This window comes from Phytophthora sojae (genome assembly GCF_000149755.1).
Source record: "Phytophthora sojae unplaced genomic scaffold PHYSOscaffold_5, whole genome shotgun sequence".
NCBI classification, from domain to species: Eukaryota; Oomycota; class Peronosporomycetes; order Peronosporales; family Peronosporaceae; genus Phytophthora; species Phytophthora sojae.
In genome coordinates, this window is record NW_009258119.1 from 4724964 (window position 1) to 4747526 (window position 22563).

Below are 22563 nucleotides of genomic sequence, written 5' to 3' on the forward strand. Positions count from 1 at the left end.
CTCGTTCTTCTCTGGTAGTTTATTTCTGCTCGCGGCTCGGCAAGATCGCCATCTTGGGTTGAGTATTTATTTGTCGCCAAAAACGCTGGGCTTGGAGCAGTTTGACCCCGTAGGCGTACGATGGACCGCAATTCGTCGGCTGAGATGCTTCGGTTGCCAGATCACCTTGATACGCCGACGTTCACATGGTACGGAGCTTGTGTCTGTAATACGGTACGGATAGCATCTCTAACTCCGAGTTTGTTTTGTTTGTCTGTGCAGTGAGGTGTGCAAAATCTCAGTGCGCTCCGCACAAAAGTTGATGGACCACGTGAACTTTTCGCCACTGCACCAAGCCTCACTGGGTCTGGGTAAAAGCTCAAACTCCGGTGACACCAAATCGCGTCCCATGCGTCGTCTGCTGTACGACGGATCCAAGTTGTTCTGGCGCGTCAATGAGACCCTTGATCTCTGCATCTACGAAGACATGACAGCGAACTGCGTCACCATCCGAGCTTTCCCGCAGAAGACACCTCAGTCCTCCGAATGTGATGCGAAGAAAAGCTCGGTCGGCTCCATTCCGGCATTGGATGTGGACTCGCGTCGCCTGCGTCAGACTCTCGGGATTGAAGCAGCACCAAAGGCTCCTGGTCTTTTCGGAAGAATGGCTTACCCTCCTCCGACAACGATGTCAAGCATCACACTTGCTAACAAGTCGAAGGCTGGCACCACGTCGTCGACCCCGGAACATTCGGGCGAGATCATCACCAAGTATTTGCTGGCTCGGTTGCAGGCACGTCGCGACTCGCACGACCGTGTGCACCTCGTCCTGCAAATGATAAACGATGACGACGTGGATCCAGCCGACTTGTTGCTGGCCACCACCGAAAGCTCGCAAGCTCTGCCTACCGACCTCGCAATCCGTCGTCGCCACACTATTGATGACGTGAAGGACGCGCAAAAAGAGGTTTCCGTGGCAGCCACTCGACTCAAGAACGCCCGCATGAAAGCCGAGGAGCTGTCGAATCTAGCGCGGATGACGTTAGATGCTTTCTCACGGGACCACAGCTCAAACGACCCTGTGGCTTCGAGAATGGTCACTCGCGAGCAAGCCAATGTCGCGACACTGGCGTCTTCCGCGTCCAACACGATTCTGGGCTTGGGTGGGGGTCGACGCTTCAGTGTTATGAGCAACAAACCCGCAGCTACCTGGATGCGCGCTTACGATCGTGTGGTGCTTCAAAACGCCGTGGAGCGCAGTAAAGAAGTGATTGAGCACCTTCCTCACTACGACGAGAAAATGGGGCCGATTGACGAGTCGAAGTAGAACCTATCTTGCAGGGATAATCCTTTTCTTAATTCACATCATGCCATGATTGAAACTACAGCTTCATCTGTTGTTCATGCCTTCTACATGTACATCAGGTACTTACACGTTAGGAAAGATATTCATGACAGCTTCACTTTGACTCAATTGATAAACAAGCTTTGGTATTTATTTTCCTTGCGTTGTCGAGTACATGTATACTACTTAAGTATTTGTAGCTATGACGGAAGATTCTTCCGCGGGTCATCCCAGGTTGTAACACGGTTGATGTGGTCGATGAAGAATACTCGGCCCTTGGCGTCAGTCTTCTCCTCCCACCCGACAGGAAGTGGATCGATACTTGTCGAGTTTCCAGCTGAGTTCCTCGGTGACATGTCCGTCGTAGCGTCTTCCTTCTGCTGGGCGATGTACCGCAGTAGCGCTTCACAATAGAGATCACGCGCTTCTTGGTTGGAGAAGTCCAACCTTCCTGTGGACTTCCAAGGCATCGAATCGTGCTCAGTTCGTGGCGTCTCGGATGGTAGTCTCTTGCTCATGGTCAAGACGTTAGGAGGCTTGGGACTGGAACCATGACAGTACAGCATTAGTGCTGCTCTTGATCATTCATTTCGCAGTATCGAAGACGAGTACTTACTCTCGAATGCGGATGGTTGTGCCCGGTGAGATCTTCTGTGTCTTAGGGTGCATGGCTGGAAAGTTTGTTGTCGCGGTGGTTGCATGCAGTCGGTCATTTTCCTGGTGGGGATCGCCATGGGAAAACATTAGAAATGAGGGGGATCACTGCGAGCTATTGCCGACACGTACTCGGTTGTGGTAGTCTGTGATCCGTCGATTCATGTGAGCGATTCGAACTTCATGAGCAGCTCTCTCTTCGCGCATCCGCCTAGCAAACGTGCTCAATGCTTCGCTACGTGTCTTCCTACAAAAGCCACACCCGTTAGTCTCGTTCTTTTCGCCTCTTTATTTGAAGACGGTGCTTACGTTGGGCTGCCATCCTGGAGCTCGTCGACTATAGTTTAGATAGATTTCACGGAATCACGAGTGGGGTCAATTGAAGGGCGGCCACCAAGTCCATCCGAAGTCTGGGAGTGCCCACCTTTCTCGCCGCAGTCGACCCCAGCAGCAGTGTACGCTACGACGTGCTTGAAGCGGCGAAGCTCTGCCTGCGTTTGAAATCTTCCGCCAGCGTTGCGCTCGTCGAAAGCACAAAAGCCTGCATGCGTGGCGCGGTTCATGATCCTCTCTTGTGCTGGAAAGGTAGTGGTCCTTCCACGCCTGAAGACAAGAATTACCCGGAAGGATATCGACGTGCGCTAAGATAAGAGCGCCGAGCTCGTCTCCGCCCCGCATTCCACTAAAAATACTACGTACGTTCGATGATCCGAAGACGTAAGCTGCATTATGCTGCGGGCGCGACGGCAATCCACTATGCACGGCAAGCTGCGCGCTAGAGAAAACGATAATGATCCTGCAATGGTTCTCACGAACCCCTTCGATTTGGCACTGTACACACCTCAATACAAGCAACCAGACTCGCCAGCCAAGAATTTCCATGACGGTGACGCTGCGTGGACGAGGTTTCTTGCTGCGAGGCCGTTGTTCTATCTTCCCGATCGGTCTGCTATCACGGATGAAGACCCGATCAATCGTCACCGGCGCCTGTGGACCCATCATGAGCTCCAAACGTTTGGAGATGTAGTAGAAGAATGGACCTGCGCTCAACTGCGCGCCCAAGAGCGCACACTACGCCGATGGCACCAGTCAGCGACCCACGTACAGCGCTGCTTCCGCGGTATGCTCGACAGAATGTACGTGCTGAGACTGCGGCAAGAGCTGTTCGAGTATGCTGCAACACTCGAGAGGGCCATGGAGCTTGCTCGTGAACGACGGAGGCGACGGAAGGCTGCTGTTGCAATCCAGAGAGGATACCGGTGTCATCGGAAGCTTGTCATCCGTCAACAGCGAGCAGCAGTCGTGCTGCAAAATGCAAGCAAGCGCTTCATGCAACGACTAAGACGATGGAATGCCCGAGTGACGATGCAGCGCGCTGCTCGGTTTTTTCTGTGGCGAGTTCGATGGCAACGATACAGGCAGCGCGTGAGAAAAATGCTCGATGCTGCAGCAAGACAACGAAAACTCGCTCTGGCAACGAAAGCCTTCCTCAACGCACGAGAAAATGCCCTGCATCAACGCCAAGTAAAAACCTGGGCTGATCATCCAGAACGAATGCAAATGTTGTTGCGGGCACGCCAACGACAGCAAAAGTTGCGACTGGCAACCGGTAGCACCCTTCCTCCTCTACTACGTTCTTCTAAACAACTCAACAGTCCAGCAAAAGCCACGTATAGTATTAGGTCGTTCTCGACTTCAAACAAACACCAACCGACTCTACCTCTGATTTCTCCTTCTAGCCGCGGTGAATAATTGCAACATCTAGGAAGCCGATTGAGTAAATAAAGCTGAAGTAAATTAACAGCTACGTGGACGCATCATGTTAATGATCTGTATACATGCAGCACAACTAAGCCAACGATTCAACTCACGTGTACAGTTATTACTGCAGCGACAAGCCTGAGCGCAGATTTGCGCACACACGAGCAACAGCGGCGGTAACAGGACATCCTGGTCGTCCATTGTCTTCGGTCACAGTCTCGAAACGTTTGATAGTCATGTCAAGCACCGCTGGTGGTAGCCAGTTGCGATGGACCAGCCAAAACGCTTCAAAGTTCTTGCTGAAACTCAGCAACTCGCGTTGATGCTCGTCTTCAGGGCTCGCTGCAGCAATTCCTCTTCTCTCTTCAAATACATTTCCGCAGACAGTCCGGAGACCCTCACAGAAAGTATTCAGGTAGATGAGCATGTCGCTTCCAAGAGAATTTAACAGCTCTTCAGGCGTCCTCGTCATCTGCTGCTGCTGCTCTTGTGCACGGCAATCCATTAATTGGGCAATTGTAAAAGTGAGAGTCTGCGCGGCTCGGAAGAACACACGGCGCAGGTCCGCTTCCTGTGCTTGACGCACTAGCGCGTTTCGGGAGCGCTTGCTTCCCTCAAAGTGCTTCTGAACATCAGCAGTCAAACGGAAGGTTTCGTCGAAAATCCTCCACGTGCGCTCGGTCTCCTCAATGCATTCAGGTTCTAATCTGCTGCGGCAGCACTCCATAACTTTAGCCCACTCCTCCGCCGCAGTATCCATTACGAATTCGTACTCTTGCTTGTCTTCCTGGAGCTGCCCGACCTCTTCACTGCACGCTTCAATTATTATCTCCAAGTGTGCAATCGTATCATTTAGTGCACGCTCCCTGCCGATGTTCGTCCTCGAACACTCCTCGACCATCAGCCGCCACTTCTCCATCATCTGGCGCAGCTCACGCAGCACAGCCTGCTGCCCACGCACGCCCGGCTCCATCTTCACCTGCTCAGTCGCTCGCTGTCTGCTCGACCGTCTCCGTACTAAGCTCAGCACCTCGCAGAGCACCCAGACCAAGTCTTTGTTCGCTTGGTACCGTCGGTCATGGCCTCTGGAGAACGCCAGGAGGTCGACCAGTTTTTCGCACGCGAGGCGAAGAGCGCGGTTGACGTCGGCGGACGCCGGAAGACCAGCATCTTGCAGCAACGCTGCGACTGCTTGCTGGTCCACTCGCAGCTCGCGGTGCTTGGCCAGCAGCAGGAGCTTCTCGGCCACGTCGGGCCACGGCAGCAGCGGAATCCACGGCGCGTCCTCGCTCGAGCTTTCGCCCTCATCGTCGCTAATGACGATCACTTCGTGGTCCGCAGACGCAGGCGGCAACGGCGCAGCGCTCTCCATAGTTCCGCTACTGAGGCTTGGTATGCCCGTTGACATTTGGCTCAACTTCAATCAAACCAGATCATTTATCGACTTGCACAGGGTGGCACTAAATACGCCTTGTCGCATGTCACACTATCGGGGTAACCGAACCGTCCGTTCCCCGGTCCGAACCGTCGAGCCAGTGGCCGCTCCCAGAGAAGGGAGAAAAGACGCGAGAAACCACCCCCCATACATTCTCAAAGAAGCCATCGAGAAAGAACTCTTCTCTACTAAGTAAAGCGAGCGAGCCATCAGCGGGCTGGGAGTTATTCCGCTTTCTGCAATCCTCCCCTCGACCGACGCAGTGTCATCCATCGGCGCCCCCCCCCCTCCGTAGTGTCCCCGCCGAGCGATCGAGCGTCTGATTCCTTTGCATTCCGACTCGCCCGCCTCTCAGTGTCAGTGTCGGCCGTCTGTCGTCCCGTTACACGTCGCTCGCTGTCCGTCCGTCCGCTTCTCGGCGCAGTTTTTGGTCTTGCGTCGACGCACTGTCGGGCCCTGAACTCTACCGCCAACCCAACACATTGCTCAAGGTAAATATTTCAAGCTAGGATTTCTTTAGTAGAGTTAGGCACGAGATAGCTGCCGTGCCGTGCTGCATTGACGCATGCACACACCACTGGCATTGCACCACGCACTCCTCGCACCTCTCCGACGTCGTGTCTCTCCCGCCCTTTACGGGCGCGTTGAAGCTCTTTTTGCGGCCATTGTCGCTTTCAGTGTTTTCTTTATGAAAGAAGAAACATGGGCCTGTTTAAGGGCTTTTTCTGGTGCTAAAGGTGACGCCATGACTGAGGTCTTGACGCCTCGAGAGCTCACCCAGCCGATCCCATGATGGAGAGCGATCTTCAACTCGACTGTGACGTGTCGGTGGTTGCTGGTGCTGGTGATGGTTGAGATGGAGTGCAAGTATGGCGCCTGGCGTCGGCAGCACTGCGTCTTGTGTCTAAGGAAGACGTGGAGATGATACAGAGTGACTCACTTGTGCACTGTGTGCAACCTGTCTGGATTGTAGACCATGAACGTCAACATGGAGCGAGCCAGCTTCACGAGCCTGCTGGAGCACTCGCAGTTCGGTGCTCCGCTGCAAGTCCCGCAGCAGCCGCTGATGCACCCAAGCCACGCACAAGCTCAGCCGGCGTTCGGACTCCAAGGCATGGTGTCCCAACCGATGTCGATGGGTGCGCCGCAGTTCAAGCAGCAACCAGCTCCTGCTCCGGTGAAGCTCCCCGCAGACCAGTCGGTGAGTTGGCAGTGTAGACATTGTGGTATCTTTTGTAGACTCGAGTTCTCACTATTTATCATTCGACGTCTTGTTTCACTGCTGTAGGTCCCGAACGTGCTTCAGAACATGATGAGCCGCAGCAATAGCTCCAAGCTCACTCCGTCCAGCGCGGAGGCCTCTTTGCTGTCGCTTGTGGATGGTGAGCTTCGCGTGTCTTCAATCTCAAACCTCCCGGTGTTCCTCAAGATTCTGCCTCGCTGCAAGACGGAGCCTGAACAAACTCTAGCACTCGTGGTGCTGCGTGCCACCTCCACCGCCAGCGACGCCAAGCTGTCTCACGCTTGTGCTGGTGCCTTCGAGAAGAGTGGCGGCCTGCGCCTTGCGCGCGCCTGGGTCGATTCGGCAGTGGCTTGGCAACACAATGACTTGCTGGTTCTACTGTTAGAAGTCTTGCAGACTCTACCGTTGCAATTAACTAGTATTACGGAAGCACGTATCAATGAGCCTATCGTCAAGTTGCGCAAGAACGCTCGTGAAGAGCGGGTCAAGCGCGCAGCTCAGGATCTTCTCAAGTTCTGGCGTAGCAAGTTTACAGAGAAGGAGAAGCCGGCGGCGCCCTCGTCGGTAGCCAAAGAGAAGACGCCCGACTCTTCCAGCAGCTCGAACAAGCCGTCCTCATCAACGACAGCCTCTTCTGCAAAGCCAGCGCCTTCGACTGCCTCTAGCTCAGCTCCTGCCAAGCCGGTGCCAGCTAAGCAGCCTAAGGTATTGAAGAAGCGTACTATCAAGCGGTTAGAGCGGCTTCCTTTCGGCGGCGGCAGTGCGGTGTCGAAGTCCAGCGACTTGATTGGAAATCTCATGCAGCGCAAGTCAGCTAAGGACGCCGCCGCTGCAGCGGAGAAGAAGAAGACTACGGCGTCGGCCAGCAGTACGAGCGATGGCAAGGTGGATGACTCGCAGTCTGCAAGCGAGGGCTCCACTTCCGCCTCGAGCAGCGTGGACGATGCGTTGTCCATGCCCCTTCCCACGATTCAAAGCTTCAAGGCCGCATCATCTTCGACTTCTTCCTCAAAAGAACGCAAGCGCATTCGGTGGGCGGACGAGAGCGGCGAGGAGCTTATCAAGGTGAAGCTGATCGAGTCGTGGCGCGATCTTGTGCCCTACGACCCGCGGCACGATGACCAGAGCTTCAAGGACGCCAAGCTCCGTGAGCACGCCAACGAGCGGCATGCGATGCTCGCTCAGCATCACAAGGTGCCACCAGCTGTAGCAGCTTCAAAGTCGCGCGAGTGGACTACTCCAGCATTTATTCGTCTGCCGGAAGCTGTGGCAGCGCGTGTCGACAGCAAGACCGATGAGATGCATGTCCAGGACAGCCGTCGGCGTCATGTGGACGAGTATGAAGTGTTAGCCGGTGAGATGCCGATCCCGAGTCCGAAGGAGTGGGAACGCGTCAACGAGCCCCACCGCGGACCGCCTCTAGAGATTCCGCTGAGCGATGTGGTCGAAGGTGACCCTTGCGCTGCTGCTATGATGGCCCCGCCTACCTCGTCGGCCCCGCCTACCTCGTCGGCCCCGCCTGACTACTCTCGAGAGGGGTATCCTTCTGGAGGGTACGACCAGGCCCCAGGCTATGATCAGCGTGGTTACGACAACCGCAGCGAGTACAATGGTCGGCAAGACCCCGAGGCGGATCGCAAGCTGCGTGAAGCCTTGGGTCCTCTGCAGGAGAACACGGTCGCTCTTTTGCTCGACAACCCCGACGTGGTGCCGCAGGTGCTAGAGGAGGCGCAGCGCCATGGCAACCGCATTCCAGATGCTCGTGTGTTTGAAATTGTGGATCAGTATCGTCGCGGTCGCTACCAAGCCCCGCCCAATGCTGGTGGGCCCCCACCTGCGTTTAGTCCTTACGGTAGTCAGCAGCAGCAGCAGTATGGCGATATGGGTCCTGGTGCGGGCTATGATCACCAGTACCAGCAGCAGTACCCGCCTCAGCAAGGCCCGCCAGGAGGGCCCTTTATGCCTGGAAAGCGGAAGGCAGACGCCATGGGCGCTTCGCACAACGGCCCTATGCTCGACGCTCCGCAGTCCAAGCGGCCATCAAAGAAGAACCGCGGCACGCTGCCCTGCAGGTACTTTGCCTCGCCGATGGGTTGCAAGCACGGTGGCAACTGCCACTACGCGCATGTTCAGCCGGCGCCTGCTAACGGCCCCGAGTTCGAGAGTATTTATAACAGCCAAAATGGTCCCATGATGGGAGGACGAGGCGCAGGACCCATGATGGGCGGCCGAGGAGCTGGTCCGATGGAGAGATATGGCCCTGCGGGCATGCAGCAGCCGGGTCACCACATGCGTGGAGGACGATGATGAAAACTTGGGAATAAAAGCAAAGTCTCGATCTCGATGTGGGCAGAGAAGAAGCCAGCCCAGCCCAACGATGGTGCTCATGCTTTGCCCTTTGAAGAAGAATACACACGTCGGAAGACGCTTTCAGTATCGACGCAACTCGCTTTTGGTAACTCAGTTCGCCGAAGCACTTGCTTCGACCAGCTCGTAAGTTACTTTTAGTTCATAACTTCTCTTTCAAGAATGCACATGATACACATGAAATGACAAGCGTTTTGCCTCGAAGTTTACAATATCAAGCCATTGACAACCTTGACGATCAAGTAACGAATAAGATAAAATACAGATGGAAAGGAAGTTTGTTTGCCAAATGGAGCATTGTGTATTGCCTTTTGTCCTGTTCGTTATTCGAACCCACACCTTGCCAAGAAAGCAGGGCGCGGGGAACAACACGTATTGCAGAGGAGAGATGCCCCAGGACCGTCCACCTTTCAATAGGTGAGGCTGAGCCCAGGGCTCCGAGCCCGCTAGCGTGTTGCAGCTTACGCCTTGACCGACGAGGCCTTGCGGCTGCTGCGACGCTTGGCGATCTCGCTGGCACGACGGTCCTTCTGCTCCTTCACGCGCTGCAGTGCCATAAGGCGAAAAAGGAGCAGGATAGTTCCAACATCCGCGCATACAATAAGTCAGTATCATGGCGTACAATAACTACACAGACGTCACAATAGAGGAATGAGACGAACCTGAGCGTGGAGGCGGTTGTACTCGGCGGCCTCGCGCTGCACCTTCTCGCGCTGCTGCACCTTCTTGAGGGCGATCTGGCGCTTGTGGTGGAGCGTGCGCGGGGTCACAAGACGCTGGATCTTGGGGGCCTTGTCGTTCTTCTTGCCCGTCTTGGAGTCGAACTTGCGACGGATGACGTACTTGCGCACGTCGTCCTCCTTGGTCAGGTTGAACAGCTTGCGGATGTTCGAGGCACGCTTGGGACCGAGACGACGCGGGATCTGCACGTCGGTCAGGCCGGGGACGTCAGCCTCGCCGGCCTTGACGACCACCAGGTTGAGCACCGAAAGGTCCGGGCCGACGATGCAGCCGCGCACCGACTTGCGCTTGCGCTCACCCTTGCGGCGGGGACGGTAGCACGTCTTGCCCTTGGAGAGGAGAAGACGGGCACGGCCGTTCGAGAGCACACCCTGCTTCATGGGGAAACCCTGCTTGTCGTTACCGCCCGACACGCGGAAGATGAAGCCCTTGAACTCGTCGCCGAGCACGTCGCCCTCAACCTCCTGGGAGATGCGCTTGTCGTAGAAAGCGCGGAGCTTGTGCTCGTCATCGACTTCGAGCACCTTCTGGGCACCCGTCAGGGGGTTGGCAATGTTGAGCTTCATGTTGGAGAATCTGTAGAGCGCGCAGGCAACAACTTCATCAGTTTCTGTGGTTCAATTGGGGCAGGCTTTAATGGGCTGCTATGCTGCTGACGACGCTGCACGTCTCCGCTATATGGTGAGCGGGGGCGCAACTTTCGGCGAGAGCTGTAGCAGCCGCAGACAATTAGCGCGCGAACGGATCCGCTTACGCACCTCACAAGACAATAAGGACAATGGCTATTGATGCGGCTGTCGGCGGCGTCCAAAGCCTCGGGCTTCCCCAACCACCAACGCTCCAACGGGACCGACACAGGCCAACCAAGTGCGTTCACTTCAGATAAAGTTTGTCAAGCTACACTACACATGTCGGCGTAGTATCGATATCCGCATCTTGGTAAATGTATGTGGGGTCGTCGACGTTAAGTTCGGTTGACCATAGACAGGGTGCTAAGTACGGGGTCCCAAAATAGACTATTTTGGGATCCGATATGTTGAATCGAACTTTGACGGAGCGTCTGCGTAGCCGCTCGTTCACCAGCTCACTTTTGCAAGACAGATCGAATCGACATGGGCAACCAGGTGAGCACTCCTGCCGCGGCCGACGCTGCTGCTGCCAGCAAGCAGGGCGGCTGCCCGGTGCAGCACGACGCCAAGAAGGCGACGACCGACGGATGCCCCGTGCAGCACGACAGCGCCAAGAAGATTGAGGGCTGCCCGGTGCAGCACGACAAGAAGCCGACCGTGGCCGACGCCATGGCTGGCGGCTGTCCTGTGGTGAAGGATGGCAAGGTGGAGAGCGAGGTCTACAACGTGTACGGCCAGCGCATCGACCCGACCAACATGATGCCGTACAACCCGAACCAGGACCCGAACGACGAGCAGCGCTACCCGCTGCCGCAGGAGCGCGTGCAGTCCACGATCCCCAAGGGCGGAACCGAGGGCACGTGGCTGTACCCGTCGGAGCAAATGTTCTTCAACGCGCTCCAACGCAAGGGCAAGGGCGAGGACGTGCACGAGGGCGACGTGAAGGCGATCGTGTCCATCCACAACAACATGAATGAGCGCGCCTGGGCGCAGGTGGAGCACTACGAGAAGGTGTGCCACCCGGACCTTGAGAGCTCCAAGCTGCTCAAGTTCTGCGGTCGTCCTGACAAGCTCACGCCCATTGCGTGGATCAAGAGCATGCTCGGATACGGCGAGCCCTTCGACCGCCACGACTGGACGGTGCTGCGCAGCGACAACACCCAGGTGCGCTACGTGATCGACTACTACTTCGACGATGACAAGTCTGCGCAGGACGAGGTGCCGGAGCTGCACTCGGCCGACAAGGTCAAGAGTATTTCCATGTATGCGCGTCCCGCGGTGGACTCGGTGGGCGCTCTCGTCGACCGCATTAAATTCCCCGTGATGGCTTTCATCAACGATATGAAGGGACCCGATATCACTGCTCGATCTGCGCTGGTGGAGCGTGCCCAGGAGGAGAAGGACGCGCCGGAGCCGCTCTCCGTGGAGGAGGTTGAGCAGACCTTTGCGAAGATCAAGGACACGTGCAAGAGCTGCATGCAGGAGGTCAAGACGTGCAGTAACGAGGTGCAGTGCTCGCAGGCAGCGATGGCCCTGCAGCTTTGCATGGGCCGCATCATCTGCCCACCGCAGGCGGCTGCGTTTACCAAGGCGCTTGAGGGCGGCGATGAGTCCGCAGTTGAGTCTGCTTTCGAGGCCATGAACAGCAGTCTGGAGCAGTTCCAGGAGCGTGGCGCTAGTGCGATGCAGGAACAGGCTGTGCGCGAGTCCCTGGCCAAAAAGTAGGTATCACATAGACGACAATGGGATTCGTACGCAGCTAATAACACAATCTAGACGATTTTTATGCCAGTTTGTTGTTGAGTGCTGAAGTTTTCGTAGTCTAACCGGCAGGGTTAGTCGTCGTCATCACAGCATACAATCACCTGCCCTCTGCAGTCGACGTATTGATTCCGCAGATGACCTGCACGCTCCTGCTCCACCTTCAGTTTGGTGAAGAAATGCTCCGCTGATCACGAGCCACAATGCAATGCAGCACACACAGTCAACTGGAATGTAATTACAGTACAGCACACACCCAAACTTACGTGTTTGAGACCAAGTAGCAGCCAACGCCCCGCGTTTTCGGTTGAGCAGAGTAGCTGTTTCCTGTCGCTCTTTTTCTTTGAAGCGAACTTGCTCAATCGTGTTGTAGTGAAGAAGCAATTGGTACAAACTCTCGTAATTATGATCCCGTGCATACTGCACGGCGGATACTCCCTTTCGGTCGCAAATGAAGGGGTCCGCACCGTTAGCTAGAAGCAACTTCGCACAGTCGTGAAGACCATACCGAGAGCAAAACTGCAGTGCTGTCTCCCCGAATGCGTTCTATCAAGCATACGGCGATAGTTAGAGGGTCCTAGATCACTTCGAATGTAAGCGTGGTGTCCATCCTACCTGGGCATTGACATCACATCCTCGTGCTATCAGGTCTTTAATGATTTCTTGAACGTGCTGGCTCCGCAATATCAACGCAGCCACATCCTTCACAGAATCTGTAGTTCCAAGCGTCCAATTTCTCCATAAGAAATGCAAAGCCGTATCCCCGTTAGCGGTAGAAAGCCACACCACTGTGCCGTGGTCCAGCAGGCATCGCACGAGCTCAACGCACAGGGCGCGGCAAGCTGCCATTAGTGGCGTCAGCCCCAACGTTCTGTCTTCATACACGACAATCTCACTCGCGTTGTCCTTTAAGGCAAGACGTACAGGTACGTTAACGTCCAAGAACGAGTGGAACTTTAACCAGGCGATCACTTCACTGCCGTCATGAACACGAAGTGAGCAACAACGTAGCTAGCCTCAAGATACCGTAGCGCCGGTCAAGTACAACGCAAAGCGGATGACGTACCGCTTTGGAGATGCATGCATCAGCCTCCAGAACTGCTCCATGCCTTCACGGTGCTGCACCTCACAGAGCCGGATTTGCCGTTCAGCCCTCGACCGTCGCACCTGTTCCTGCTCGCCTTTCAGGTGTGTTGTGAGCTTACCAACATAATGCTCCTGCTTTGAGCGTCCGTGCGCACGGTCTAAGCCAAGGCTAAGGACGCCACCCTTCTTCTGAGAGCTATAAGAACTCCTCTCAGCGAGCGAAGCCGCATCGGAAAGCAGTAGCTTCTTCTTAGCGGCGACCTCCATCTCGCGCTGCTTCTCGAGCGTCAGCTGCGAGCCTGCGATCGGATACGCATCCTTCATGTATCGCGCATGGTACTTCCCGCGCAGATTCAACTGCGTCTGACTGCTAGTATTACCAGCTTGCAGCCGATTTGCCAGCAACTGTAGCTCTTCGCCCCCCAGGTCGTCGAAGCGAGCGTAAATGCTCGGCAAGCTGCGGGTCGGCTTCCATGTAGACGTCGGCGCATTGCCCACAGCTTTCCCGTCCTTCTCTGCTGCCTTTGCAGCGCGGACTTCATCCCTCCGAGCCTTCATCGCAGCGACATCAGCCCCTTGCTCCTCCCCACGGCGTTCCTACAGGATTTAATTAGTAGGATAAATGGGTCAACATTTGGTGATAGTGAAAGGTATTCGCAGTGCAGCGTAGCGAGCGCACCGCCTCGAGTCGGTACCGCTGCTGGATCTGCTCGCGGTGGCGGCGCAGATACTCCACGCGAAGGCGCTCCACCTCGCGGGGGTCATCCAGCTCCTGCTCCTGCTCCTGCTCCTGCTTTGCGCTCAGCATGTTGAACAAGCATTGCGGAAAATTGGCACATTTCAAGTGACCATCATTCTTCGTACACCAGGGGCACACCATTAATCGACGTGGAACTGAGACTGAGACACAGCAAGAGAGGGGCTGCAGAGACACTCGTTGCCGCGCGCGCGTACATCAGCGAGGCCTGCAGATTCGACGCAGGCACACACCAAGAGACGGCGGCGATGCTGTCGTCGGCCAAGTCCATGGACGACGAGGCGGCGCGGATGGCGGTGCTGCGCGACCCGAAGCGCATGGCGGCGCTGCTGGTTCGCGCCTTCTCCTCCTCCATGGCGGACGATTCGGACGCCGCGCAGCGAGAGCGCGCGCGTCGACAGGAAGAAGAAAACGACGAGGAGGTGGAGGAGACGCAGGAAGAGTTCCAGGACCTGGAGCGGCGCGCGAGCGCGGCCGACGCGCCGCCTCTCCGCGTGGTGATCCGCCCCACGATCGAGGAGGACGAAGAAGACGCCGATGAAGCCGACGAGGAAGAAGAAGACGAGGAAGATGAGAACGAGGACAAGCCGCTGGACGAGGAGGAGCTCGAGGCGGCGGCCACGGCGCTGCAGACGGCCACGCGTATCGTGGAGGAGCTGCGGCTCAAGATGCTGCTGAAGGAGGGGCAGCAGCAGCAGCAACAGCAGCAAGGCAACAACAATGACAACGAGCCGCCCTTTTCGTCGGTTGGTTCGGTCGTGATGACGCCGCCGCTGGCACCTCGCTCGGAGAAATGTCCGTCGACAAGTGAAGGCCCCGGTGTGCCCGTGCCACGTGCTCGTGTACGATATAACTCAGGTTGTCAAAGTTGCGGCAAATCGTTCAACCCGTTCAACCGCGCTAAGAACTGCACGGCATGTGGCTACGCCTTCTGCCCGAAATGCTCGTCGAAGAACATGGTGCTGCCGTCATGCTTTGGCCATCAGGATGAGTCCGTGCGCACCTGTGATCTCTGTGTGAAGTGGCTCCAGAAGGCGCTGGACACATACTTTGACGCTATGGAGATGGCGAAAACCCACGATCAAGATTCGACGGTCCATCGAGGTAGTATGGGCGAGATTATGATCGAGGAAAAACCGCGGGCCATGTCGGTCAACAACAGTTCGGTACCTGTGAGTGACGGAGTGCTGTCGGTCATAACACGGCAACGCTCGTCTGTTTCATCGCCTGATCCTGTTCCAAGCTGTCCCAATGAAGAAGACGCAGAAGACGGTGCTGATAGAGAGGAACAGCGCGCTGCTTCGTCTTCCACGACGTCAACATCAGCTTCGACATCAAGGCGACGCCATCGCCATGGGTCAATATCGTCTACCCCGTCTCCGTCAATGAACAAGAACAAGCCCTGGTTTAGCGGCCATTTACGCGCGATCCATGTGAATGACAGGCTTCCTCGAAAGAAGAAGGTCCGAGGTGAGAGTGAGTGTGACAACGAAAACAATAGTCCGGAGCTGAGATCGCGGAGGAGCCGTTTAGGTAGCGTGGCGTCGACCGCATCCAACACGCGACACACGAGCGAAGACGCTAATGAGAGGGCTGAACAACGCCAAGGTTCTAGCGAGCACACCACAGGAAGTAGTCCGCTAGACACCGAAAGTGGAACAGACTCGACAGGTGCCCCGAGGGATGCAAGCACGGAAGGCGATGCATCTCAAACACCTGCCGATGGTTCTGAGAGCAACGATACCTCTCGACCTCGAAGGAAAGCGCGACGCTCCAAGTTTTCGAGATCAGCGAGCTTTGATCTTACGAATCTGCAGGCCGCTGCATCCCCCGATTCGTCATCTGGATCTCCAGCTATGAAACGTTGCCATACCTTTGGTCCTGATGAAGCGAGAAGCATTGCTGCTGATGTTGCTAGTAATGGCAGTAGTCACTCGAAGAAGGCATTTGATGACAGTGATATTGTGGATGAACGTGCGCAGATCGACTCACCGGAAGTGAAGATGAAAAGTGAAGCAAAACTATCTGCGGCTGTGTTGCGCTTTGCGGTTTACGAAATGGGTGCGAAAGAGAACGCGGGTCTTCGTCGCACGTTTGGCTTTACGAAAGCTAACCCAGTGCTGGACCGGTATACTTTGGAGCTTGATTGTCGCCAGCGTATCGTGCGAGCGAAGTCGGTGTTCATGCATCGCTTCTGGTCGTTCCACTGCGATTCTGTTCAATCGTTTGTATTCGGGTCTTCAGAAGGAATGGCACGTCTCATTGTGTTTAATGGCGGGCAGGGCAACCAGTCTCTCGAGTTAAAATTTGCGAATGATGACGAAAGAGAGCAATTCAAGCAAGCGATGGATAGCTGCAGGTCAACAAACCTGGACCGGATGCGTGGATTTGCTTTGGGAGCTGCGATGTCACTTCCTGTGCGCCCGGAGCTTCCTCCATCTCCTGTGCCAGACAACCTGCAGTCGCCGCTAATACCCCCTCAGCCGAGCACCACGTTTTCAGGAGATACGTCAACGTCGATTGAGTCGGAGCTGGGACTGGTTCGCGATACAGGCGGCAAAAATTCTGTTGATTCCCCCGTTTTACAATCCATCCATGTGCCACTTTTGCCTGGGGAGGTGGTGGTGAAAGACACTGAGCTTCCAGTAACACTGCTAATCGGTCCAGCCAGCGAAACCTTTGAATCAACTCTCGTGTGGGGGCGTCTGAGAGGCAAGGTAGCCGTGACAAATTACCGGGTGATGTTCATTCCATTCGACCGAGTGCGAGCGATTCAGCCACGGTGTGGTGGGCAAGGCGGAATCGCATACATACCATTATTTGCTATTACGAACACCCAGCTACTTTATCCTGGAGGACGGCGAACAAAGTCTGGACGCACTTACTACGCAGGGATGACAGGCTCTGCATCAATCATCTCCATCAGCTGCAAGGACATTCGTGTTTTGCGATTCCAGTTGGACACCCATCCTTCCGTGTCGGACGATCACGCGCACAAGTTACGGGCAACTATTGCGAAGATGGCCGATGCGTCTCAGCGATACACTGTCGTAGAACGGGGCAGCTCTTCACGAACGAGCTCTCCAGGTCTTGCTCCCTTATCTAGTACGACAAGTGGCACCGATACACCGCCCGAGAAGGATGGTGACGCCAGCGGTTCTTGGCAGGAGCCTTCCTCTGTGCTTGGCCATGCCATGTCGCGAACTCCTGCATATGCAGCATCACCAGTCCTTCGCCCTGATCGGCTTCTGGCAATTCCTCGCGAAATTAGCGGATCTTTCGCATTTTCATACTTGATCGATGGTGTGTCTGCTGATCAGAACGGCTGGAATATCTTTGTGGACGAACGTGAATTTAAGCGCCAGATTGGCGGCGATCCAGCAGTCTCACCGTTCCTGAAGGTACGATAACACTGCCTATTGTGCGGTTTTCTTTGCCGAGCTATACTCCACGCAATGACTGACCAAACTGTTCTTGGTGCCCACTGTCTCAGTTCTACAAGAATGACAGAGGCAACATTTGCAAGTCCTATCCGTCAAAGTTGCTTCTTCCAGCCTCCATGAACTCCTCGACGCTGGCCAAAGTGGCTGATTTCCGGGCGAAAAACCGATTACCTGTGATCACCTATTACCATCGCCGCAATCGGTGTGTCTTGACTCGTTCCAGCCAACCACTGCTGGGAAGTTTGCTTTCGGGAAGTTCAAACGTGTCTGACCAGCTGCTCTTGGGAGTGTATCGCCGACTTCCAGACATCATCAAAAACCAGTCGCAATCGTCGACTTCATCGCGGCCGATTTACATTTTTGATGCGCGAAAGCCGAAGGCCTCCACCGGTAACCGGCTTATGGGCAAAGGAGGCGTTGAGACACCGCAAGATTATCCAGGCGCCGTCGTCCACCATCTCAACATCGCCAACATGTATCGGATGCAGTCTTCCTTCATGGGTTTGATGAAGCTGTTCTTGCCTGGCGGCATCGAGGATGCCGATCGCACGTGGCTATCGAGTGTGGAGTCGACGAGGTGGCTGGACCATGTGCGCCTTGTGCTGGATGGCGCGCTGAAGATCGCTCGTGTGCTGGAGTTAGAAGGAGCGTCCGCGCTGGTGCATTGCAGTGATGGCTGGGACCGCACGCCTCAGTTGTGTGCTTTGGCGCAGTTGATGATTGACCCGTACTTCAGAACAATCCGTGGCTTCGCAACTCTCGTAGAAAAAGATTGGCTAGCGTTTGGACACAAGTTCGCTGAGCGCACCTCTGGAGACCGCAACCGCGACCCGCAGCGCAACAAAGCATCCCCCATCATGTTCCAGTTCATTGACGCCGTGTGGCAGATGCAACGCCAGTATCCCCGTTCGTTCGAGTTCAACGAGCGCTTTTTATTGCACCTGGCAAACGCGATGACCTCGGGTCTCTACGGGACGTTCCTGTACGATACGAGGCTTCAACGAGACGTGAACGAAGTCAAGTACAACAGCGTCTCTGTTTGGACACCCGTGCTGATGCAGCCGTCGCTGTACACAAACAGCGACTACGAAATGTACGACGGTCCTATCTGGCCCTGGGTTAGCTGCAAAATGATTCGTCTGTGGGACAACTACTTCTTCCAATGGCACCCCAAGTTTTATAAGTGCGAGTGGGCATGCAACTTGGTCTACCATGGCCCTTCAAGCTCGCGTGGTAACACCAGCGAGAACGGGGACGGTGTCAGCGACAGTGGAGAGGAACTGAACGAGACACCGCACATGCAAACCCCACTTGTTAGGGACCCGCCAGCTTTGGATCTACTGGCGACACCAATAACTTCCGCCATCACTGAAGATGACAACGAAGTACCGACAATTAGTCTGTCGTCGGAAGAGGGCGACACCGACGGCAAGCGATCCCGTACCTCTAGTGGAACGTACACGCGGAAAGCCTCGAGGCGAAACCTTTTTGGACTTAACCGCGGGATTCGCCAGCGAGCGCAAAGTGAAGAAAAAGGTGAAACGTGCTAGATTCAACCACCGACAAGCGACGACTTGACTCAAAATGCTGTGCCAACGTAGGAATTGAAAGCACAGCTGGACGACAGTCGTAAAAATGTACGTTGACCCTGTAACCTGATGGGAAATCATCTTCCTGTCCATACAAAACATGGGTGACGCTTGCGCCTGATGTACAGAAGTGTTTGGCAGATTGATTGTGTACTTGTGTGCTCCTAGGCATTGTTTGCTACAGGCTCCTCAGGACAAGTATCAATTACGATGGTTCCAGGTCCAGCAGTGCCGCAAAGTCTTGATCCGTAAACTTTCGAAACAACGCCGCTGATGTTTGACTGCGCACCCAGTCCACTGACCGCCTGCCCCACGGTGTACTTGGATACCTCGCTGCTTTGGAGCTCAATGTATCGCTCAACGACTGTGGCTTGCTTCACGAATTCAGGATCGTTGCCCAGTTTCTCGAAGACTTCGACTGCCTCCCCAATCGTTTCAGTAACGAAGGACGGCGGAGTTTCTCGGAAGAAGATGTACTCTTTCGTGGGAGTACTGCCAGGGTTTCCAAGCTGGACACGTTTCGGACCCGATCTTGACGCGCGCTTCCGGAGTGCATATGCAGAGAGCTGCTCAGCATTATCACCATCAGCCCCAGTTGGCTGGTCTGGGGAAAGTTTGTTGCCTTCCTCGTCAACATCGTCGAATCCCATCGCGCGCAAGTCCTTTGCCCGAGCCATCGGCGTCGACCCAGGCTCACCGATGACTGTCCCATGTGGCTGGTGGTGAGGTGTGGATCCAGGGTGGTTGAGGCGATTGTAGTCGCCGCTGACTTGGCTGTTAAGCGGAGTGCCGCTCGAAATCGTGTCAGCGTGTTTATCCAAGTTGCTGGTGATCACGTTCAGTGCAGGCTTTCGTCGGCTACTGGACGACTCCTTCGTTCGTGTTTTCTTTTCGTTTGAAGCTGAGCGATCCTATGCATTGCACAGATAAACAGTCAAGACCCGGGGTCTGTCAACCGCTTTCACCAAGACAGAGCTCACCTTAGCATTACGCTTCGCTCTTGCTCTTATCTTCGCCTCGTTTGAGCACACGAGGAATCGCTCCAACAGAGATTGACCCGCGGTCGGGTTTGTTGCTCGACTGTCGCTCGTGTCGGTTAAGCGTTGATCGAGCTGCTTAATCTCTGCATCATCCAGCTGCGGCATGGGCTGGATAGAGCGGATCGCATGAATTAGTGCTGGAAAGACAAGTACTAACAGGAAAGTCAACTTCACTTACCCGTTCTTGATCGAGCATCTTTACCACGTTTTCGTGGCAGTGCATGAGCAAAAACTCCCGTACGAGGTGGTGCACAGTCAGCCCCTGGTTCGACGCAGCGAGATTCCTGAGCTGTCTCTCCTTTGGGAGCTGTCGCTCCGGTGTCGATTCGTACGTAGGAGCGAGCTCACCGCCTCTGCTCCCAGAGTCGACGGACTGCACCACATCGGCGGAAATAATTTCGTTGGCCTTGGCACTTGTTAACTCCGTAGTGGCGCTCGCATCGCTTCCTTTGCGAGTTTCATCCCGATCTTCTTCGTCGTCGCTGGCTTGCTGTTCGTCCACCAAGAACTCAACCCTGCCTCGCTGCTTCCTGCTCTGAGACTGCGATTCGGCCCCCCACCCCGAGGTCGACGCAACTTCCACTTCGTCGGCGAAGCAAGCCTTCTTGACTCGAGGCTTCGAAGCCACCGGCTCGTCGTCCAAAGTCCAGACGTTCATCGTGGTCGTTCGGTGCGAGGTCGATGGAAAAGTGTCATCCTCCTCATCCTCGCGCCTTCCGGCGGCTAAAGCAGACCTCTACTGGTAAGACCAACCGCTAACAATAGCCACCCGCTGATGGCATGATGCTTGTCAATCAAAAAATAGATCTTATTGTGGGTGCAGCCATTTCAGAGTGGAACCCAACAGTACGCATTTAGCTGTTCGACACTGTAGCCATTTCACACGTTTCATGACACGATGGTCGCCGCGACACGCGTTCGCTGCAGCTTCCGTCGGCTTGCAGGCTGCATTTACATGTTGCATTGTTGAGTTGTCGAAAGAAAGGTTGGATGTCGCCGCTGCAGTGGGGCGGGCCGCCAGCGACACCGACGCTTTGCAATCAAGCTCAAGTCGTCCTCCCACGTCAACGTGGATGCGCCGTGTGCTGGCTGGTCTGCATTGGTTGGTCGGGGGATGAGCTGCTCGAGACACCCCGCAGCGGATTCACCGCGGACCTCACCAACGATGTTCCTGGGACCCCCGGCGGCAACGAATCTCGCGGCGCGGGATCTGCTCCCTCGGAGCGGTCTCCGATTTCGCTTTACGCCATCTGCCAGCGCAGAAGACTAACACGATGTCGATGAATTTTGGCGGGCCCAGCATTGAGGATGAGGCTGCAATGACAAGGTCTCCGCTACAAGTGAAAGACCCCCCTTCGGTCGAATGAAAGTACTGGCATATGAGCCATGCCATTGGTACAGGTCCCTCCAGCGCCTTGCTATCAATACGGTTGAGCAGGAGGACTCATTTTGGATGCAGCGTTTACTTCGAGACTCCCGAAGCCACCTCTTGAGTCGGGAGGTGGCTTCGCGCACCTTATGGCGGAGTCGCCTACTCATCTCGTGGTGCCGGCTTTACATGCTGCCGCACGAGTGACTCGCCTTCATCCATCGACTGTTCGTCCCGCTCGAAGCTCGAGTCGCTGCACGAGGGTTGGTTGCCTTGGAACGACACGGCCCACCGGCTCAAGCATTGAGCGCGTTGGCTCCTGACGTAGAGTCGTCATGTACGAAGACTGCGTCTTGTGCAGCTCGCCTCGCGCTTTGCGCGCTGTATCTGTTGGGAAGTAATGGGGACAGGCACACAGGTCAACTTTGGTTTCCTTGCGCCGCCTAGCGACATGCCCAGGACGAGAGCAGCAGACGCTGCTCCACAGTGTACACGTAGCACGCAATTGACGACAAGGGGCGCTTCTCTCAAGCAGTTAATCTCGGCGAGGCAGTGCGGCTTCCGGCGAGAACCGGGGGCCAGGAATCCTGGCAGGATAGCGCCAAGATGGTGTTCGCCCTGGTCCACGCCGACCGTCGGCGCTCTTGCTCGGCGAGCAGATCCCCAGGCACAGCCGACTGCAGCTGTGGAATGATTTGGATCTGCGGTCCGCAGTGCGGAGGCTCGAACACTCCATCCAAAATGGCTTCGACACGGTCCGTGTTCGCGTGTTCTGCGATTGTTTTGTAAAAAAATTGGGCTCCAGTGATCGAAAGCGTCGCCACATCGACAGCAGCAGCGCTTGCCCCGCAGCCGAAGCCCAGAAAAGCGGTGCAAAGGCGCAGAGCCTGCCGGGGAATCCCGGCTCATCCGCGACCAGCTCTGCTCGCTCGCAGCGCTTCAAGGCGGAGGCTGTACGGTCTGCTTTGAGCGCTGAGCTGAGCTCCCTGCGGGGCACACATCAACTTGGCGCTCTTTTCTGCCGCAGGAGCGGTTCAAGTGCCTGAGCCTCAATCTCGTTGAGTGAGCATGTGGGCCGGCCCACACATCCCCCTCCATCTTCACGTGAAAAAAGATCGCCCCGGTCCATCGCCCTGCAGTTCAAGGCTCTGCTTGCATCGAGCGATTGACCCTGATTTACTTACCATCGCTGCGGTTTCCTAGCAGACGTCTCACTGAGACCGACCCTCCGCAGTCCGCTGAGAACAATAATGCCTTACGGGCACCCGAAACATCCGAGACCCGGAGCTATGGGGATCTTGGTACGTCTGTTGCAGTCAGCGGAGACTGCAAGCTGCTTGCAGTCTCCACCTCGAGCCCCTCTC

The 22563-nt window shown here is 55.7% G+C and overlaps 10 protein-coding genes across 10 annotated transcripts; 5 read left to right on the forward strand and 5 right to left on the reverse strand.

The window, feature by feature from the left end:
- Positions 1-120: 120 nt before the first annotated feature.
- PHYSODRAFT_507238 (hypothetical protein) lies at positions 121-1306 on the forward strand (the record flags this gene model as incomplete). The annotated part of the gene is made up of 2 exons (XM_009531293.1): positions 121-188; positions 262-1306. 2 exons carry the CDS (start codon positions 121-123, stop codon positions 1304-1306), a joined length of 1113 nt encoding a protein of 370 aa, XP_009529588.1.
- A 218-nt stretch (positions 1307-1524) lies between these two features.
- Positions 1525-2541, reverse strand: PHYSODRAFT_507199 (hypothetical protein; the record flags this gene model as incomplete). The annotated part of the gene is made up of 5 exons (XM_009531294.1): positions 1525-1867; positions 1941-2041; positions 2111-2225; positions 2288-2315; positions 2403-2541. 5 exons carry the CDS (start codon positions 2539-2541, stop codon positions 1525-1527), a joined length of 726 nt encoding a protein of 241 aa, XP_009529589.1.
- A 238-nt stretch (positions 2542-2779) lies between these two features.
- Positions 2780-3704, forward strand: PHYSODRAFT_316006 (hypothetical protein; the record flags this gene model as incomplete). Its single annotated transcript, XM_009531295.1, has 2 exons — positions 2780-3587; positions 3661-3704. The coding sequence occupies 2 exons, from the start codon at positions 2780-2782 to the stop codon at positions 3702-3704; spliced, it is 852 nt and encodes a 283-aa protein (XP_009529590.1).
- Positions 3705-3860: 156 nt separating this feature from the next.
- PHYSODRAFT_302259 (hypothetical protein) lies at positions 3861-5147 on the reverse strand (the record flags this gene model as incomplete). Its single annotated transcript, XM_009531296.1, has 1 exon — positions 3861-5147. The coding sequence occupies one exon, from the start codon at positions 5145-5147 to the stop codon at positions 3861-3863; it is 1287 nt and encodes a 428-aa protein (XP_009529591.1).
- Positions 5148-6150: 1003 nt separating this feature from the next.
- PHYSODRAFT_508298 (hypothetical protein) lies at positions 6151-8724 on the forward strand (the record flags this gene model as incomplete). Its single annotated transcript, XM_009531297.1, has 3 exons — positions 6151-6375; positions 6463-7274; positions 7350-8724. The coding sequence occupies 3 exons, from the start codon at positions 6151-6153 to the stop codon at positions 8722-8724; spliced, it is 2412 nt and encodes an 803-aa protein (XP_009529592.1).
- A 327-nt stretch (positions 8725-9051) lies between these two features.
- Positions 9052-10103, reverse strand: PHYSODRAFT_286397 (hypothetical protein). The gene is made up of 2 exons (XM_009531298.1): positions 9447-10103; positions 9052-9329 (listed from the first exon to the last, which is right to left on the reverse strand). The coding sequence occupies exons 1-2, from the start codon at positions 10089-10091 to the stop codon at positions 9246-9248; spliced, it is 729 nt and encodes a 242-aa protein (XP_009529593.1). The 5' UTR covers positions 10092-10103; the 3' UTR covers positions 9052-9245.
- Positions 10104-10637: 534 nt separating this feature from the next.
- PHYSODRAFT_334052 (hypothetical protein) lies at positions 10638-11879 on the forward strand (the record flags this gene model as incomplete). The annotated part of the gene is made up of 1 exon (XM_009531299.1): positions 10638-11879. The coding sequence occupies one exon, from the start codon at positions 10638-10640 to the stop codon at positions 11877-11879; it is 1242 nt and encodes a 413-aa protein (XP_009529594.1).
- A 36-nt stretch (positions 11880-11915) lies between these two features.
- On the reverse strand, positions 11916-13559 carry PHYSODRAFT_546562 (hypothetical protein; the record flags this gene model as incomplete). The annotated part of the gene is made up of 4 exons (XM_009531300.1): positions 11916-12102; positions 12182-12461; positions 12531-12891; positions 12982-13559. The coding sequence occupies 4 exons, from the start codon at positions 13557-13559 to the stop codon at positions 11990-11992; spliced, it is 1332 nt and encodes a 443-aa protein (XP_009529595.1). The 3' UTR covers positions 11916-11989.
- A 447-nt stretch (positions 13560-14006) lies between these two features.
- On the forward strand, positions 14007-18751 carry PHYSODRAFT_508901 (hypothetical protein; the record flags this gene model as incomplete). The annotated part of the gene is made up of 5 exons (XM_009531301.1): positions 14007-14151; positions 14320-15301; positions 15518-15668; positions 15702-17159; positions 17252-18751. 5 exons carry the CDS (start codon positions 14007-14009, stop codon positions 18749-18751), a joined length of 4236 nt encoding a protein of 1411 aa, XP_009529596.1.
- Positions 18752-18954: 203 nt separating this feature from the next.
- Positions 18955-20488, reverse strand: PHYSODRAFT_316013 (hypothetical protein; the record flags this gene model as incomplete). Its single annotated transcript, XM_009531302.1, has 4 exons — positions 18955-19662; positions 19771-19938; positions 20009-20114; positions 20205-20488. 4 exons carry the CDS (start codon positions 20486-20488, stop codon positions 18955-18957), a joined length of 1266 nt encoding a protein of 421 aa, XP_009529597.1.
- Positions 20489-22563: the final 2075 nt, after the last annotated feature.

Bases quoted from the DNA above. Each gene is read 5' to 3' on its own strand.
- PHYSODRAFT_286397 (XM_009531298.1), bottom strand. From the start codon at position 10,091: ATGAAGCTCAACATTGCCAACCCCCTGACGGGTGCCCAGAAGGTGCTC. The intron at 9,330-9,446 runs GTTCGTCTCATT...ATGGCACTGCAG, and splicing joins ACAACCGCCTCCACGCTCAG to CGCGTGAAGGAGCAGAAGGA.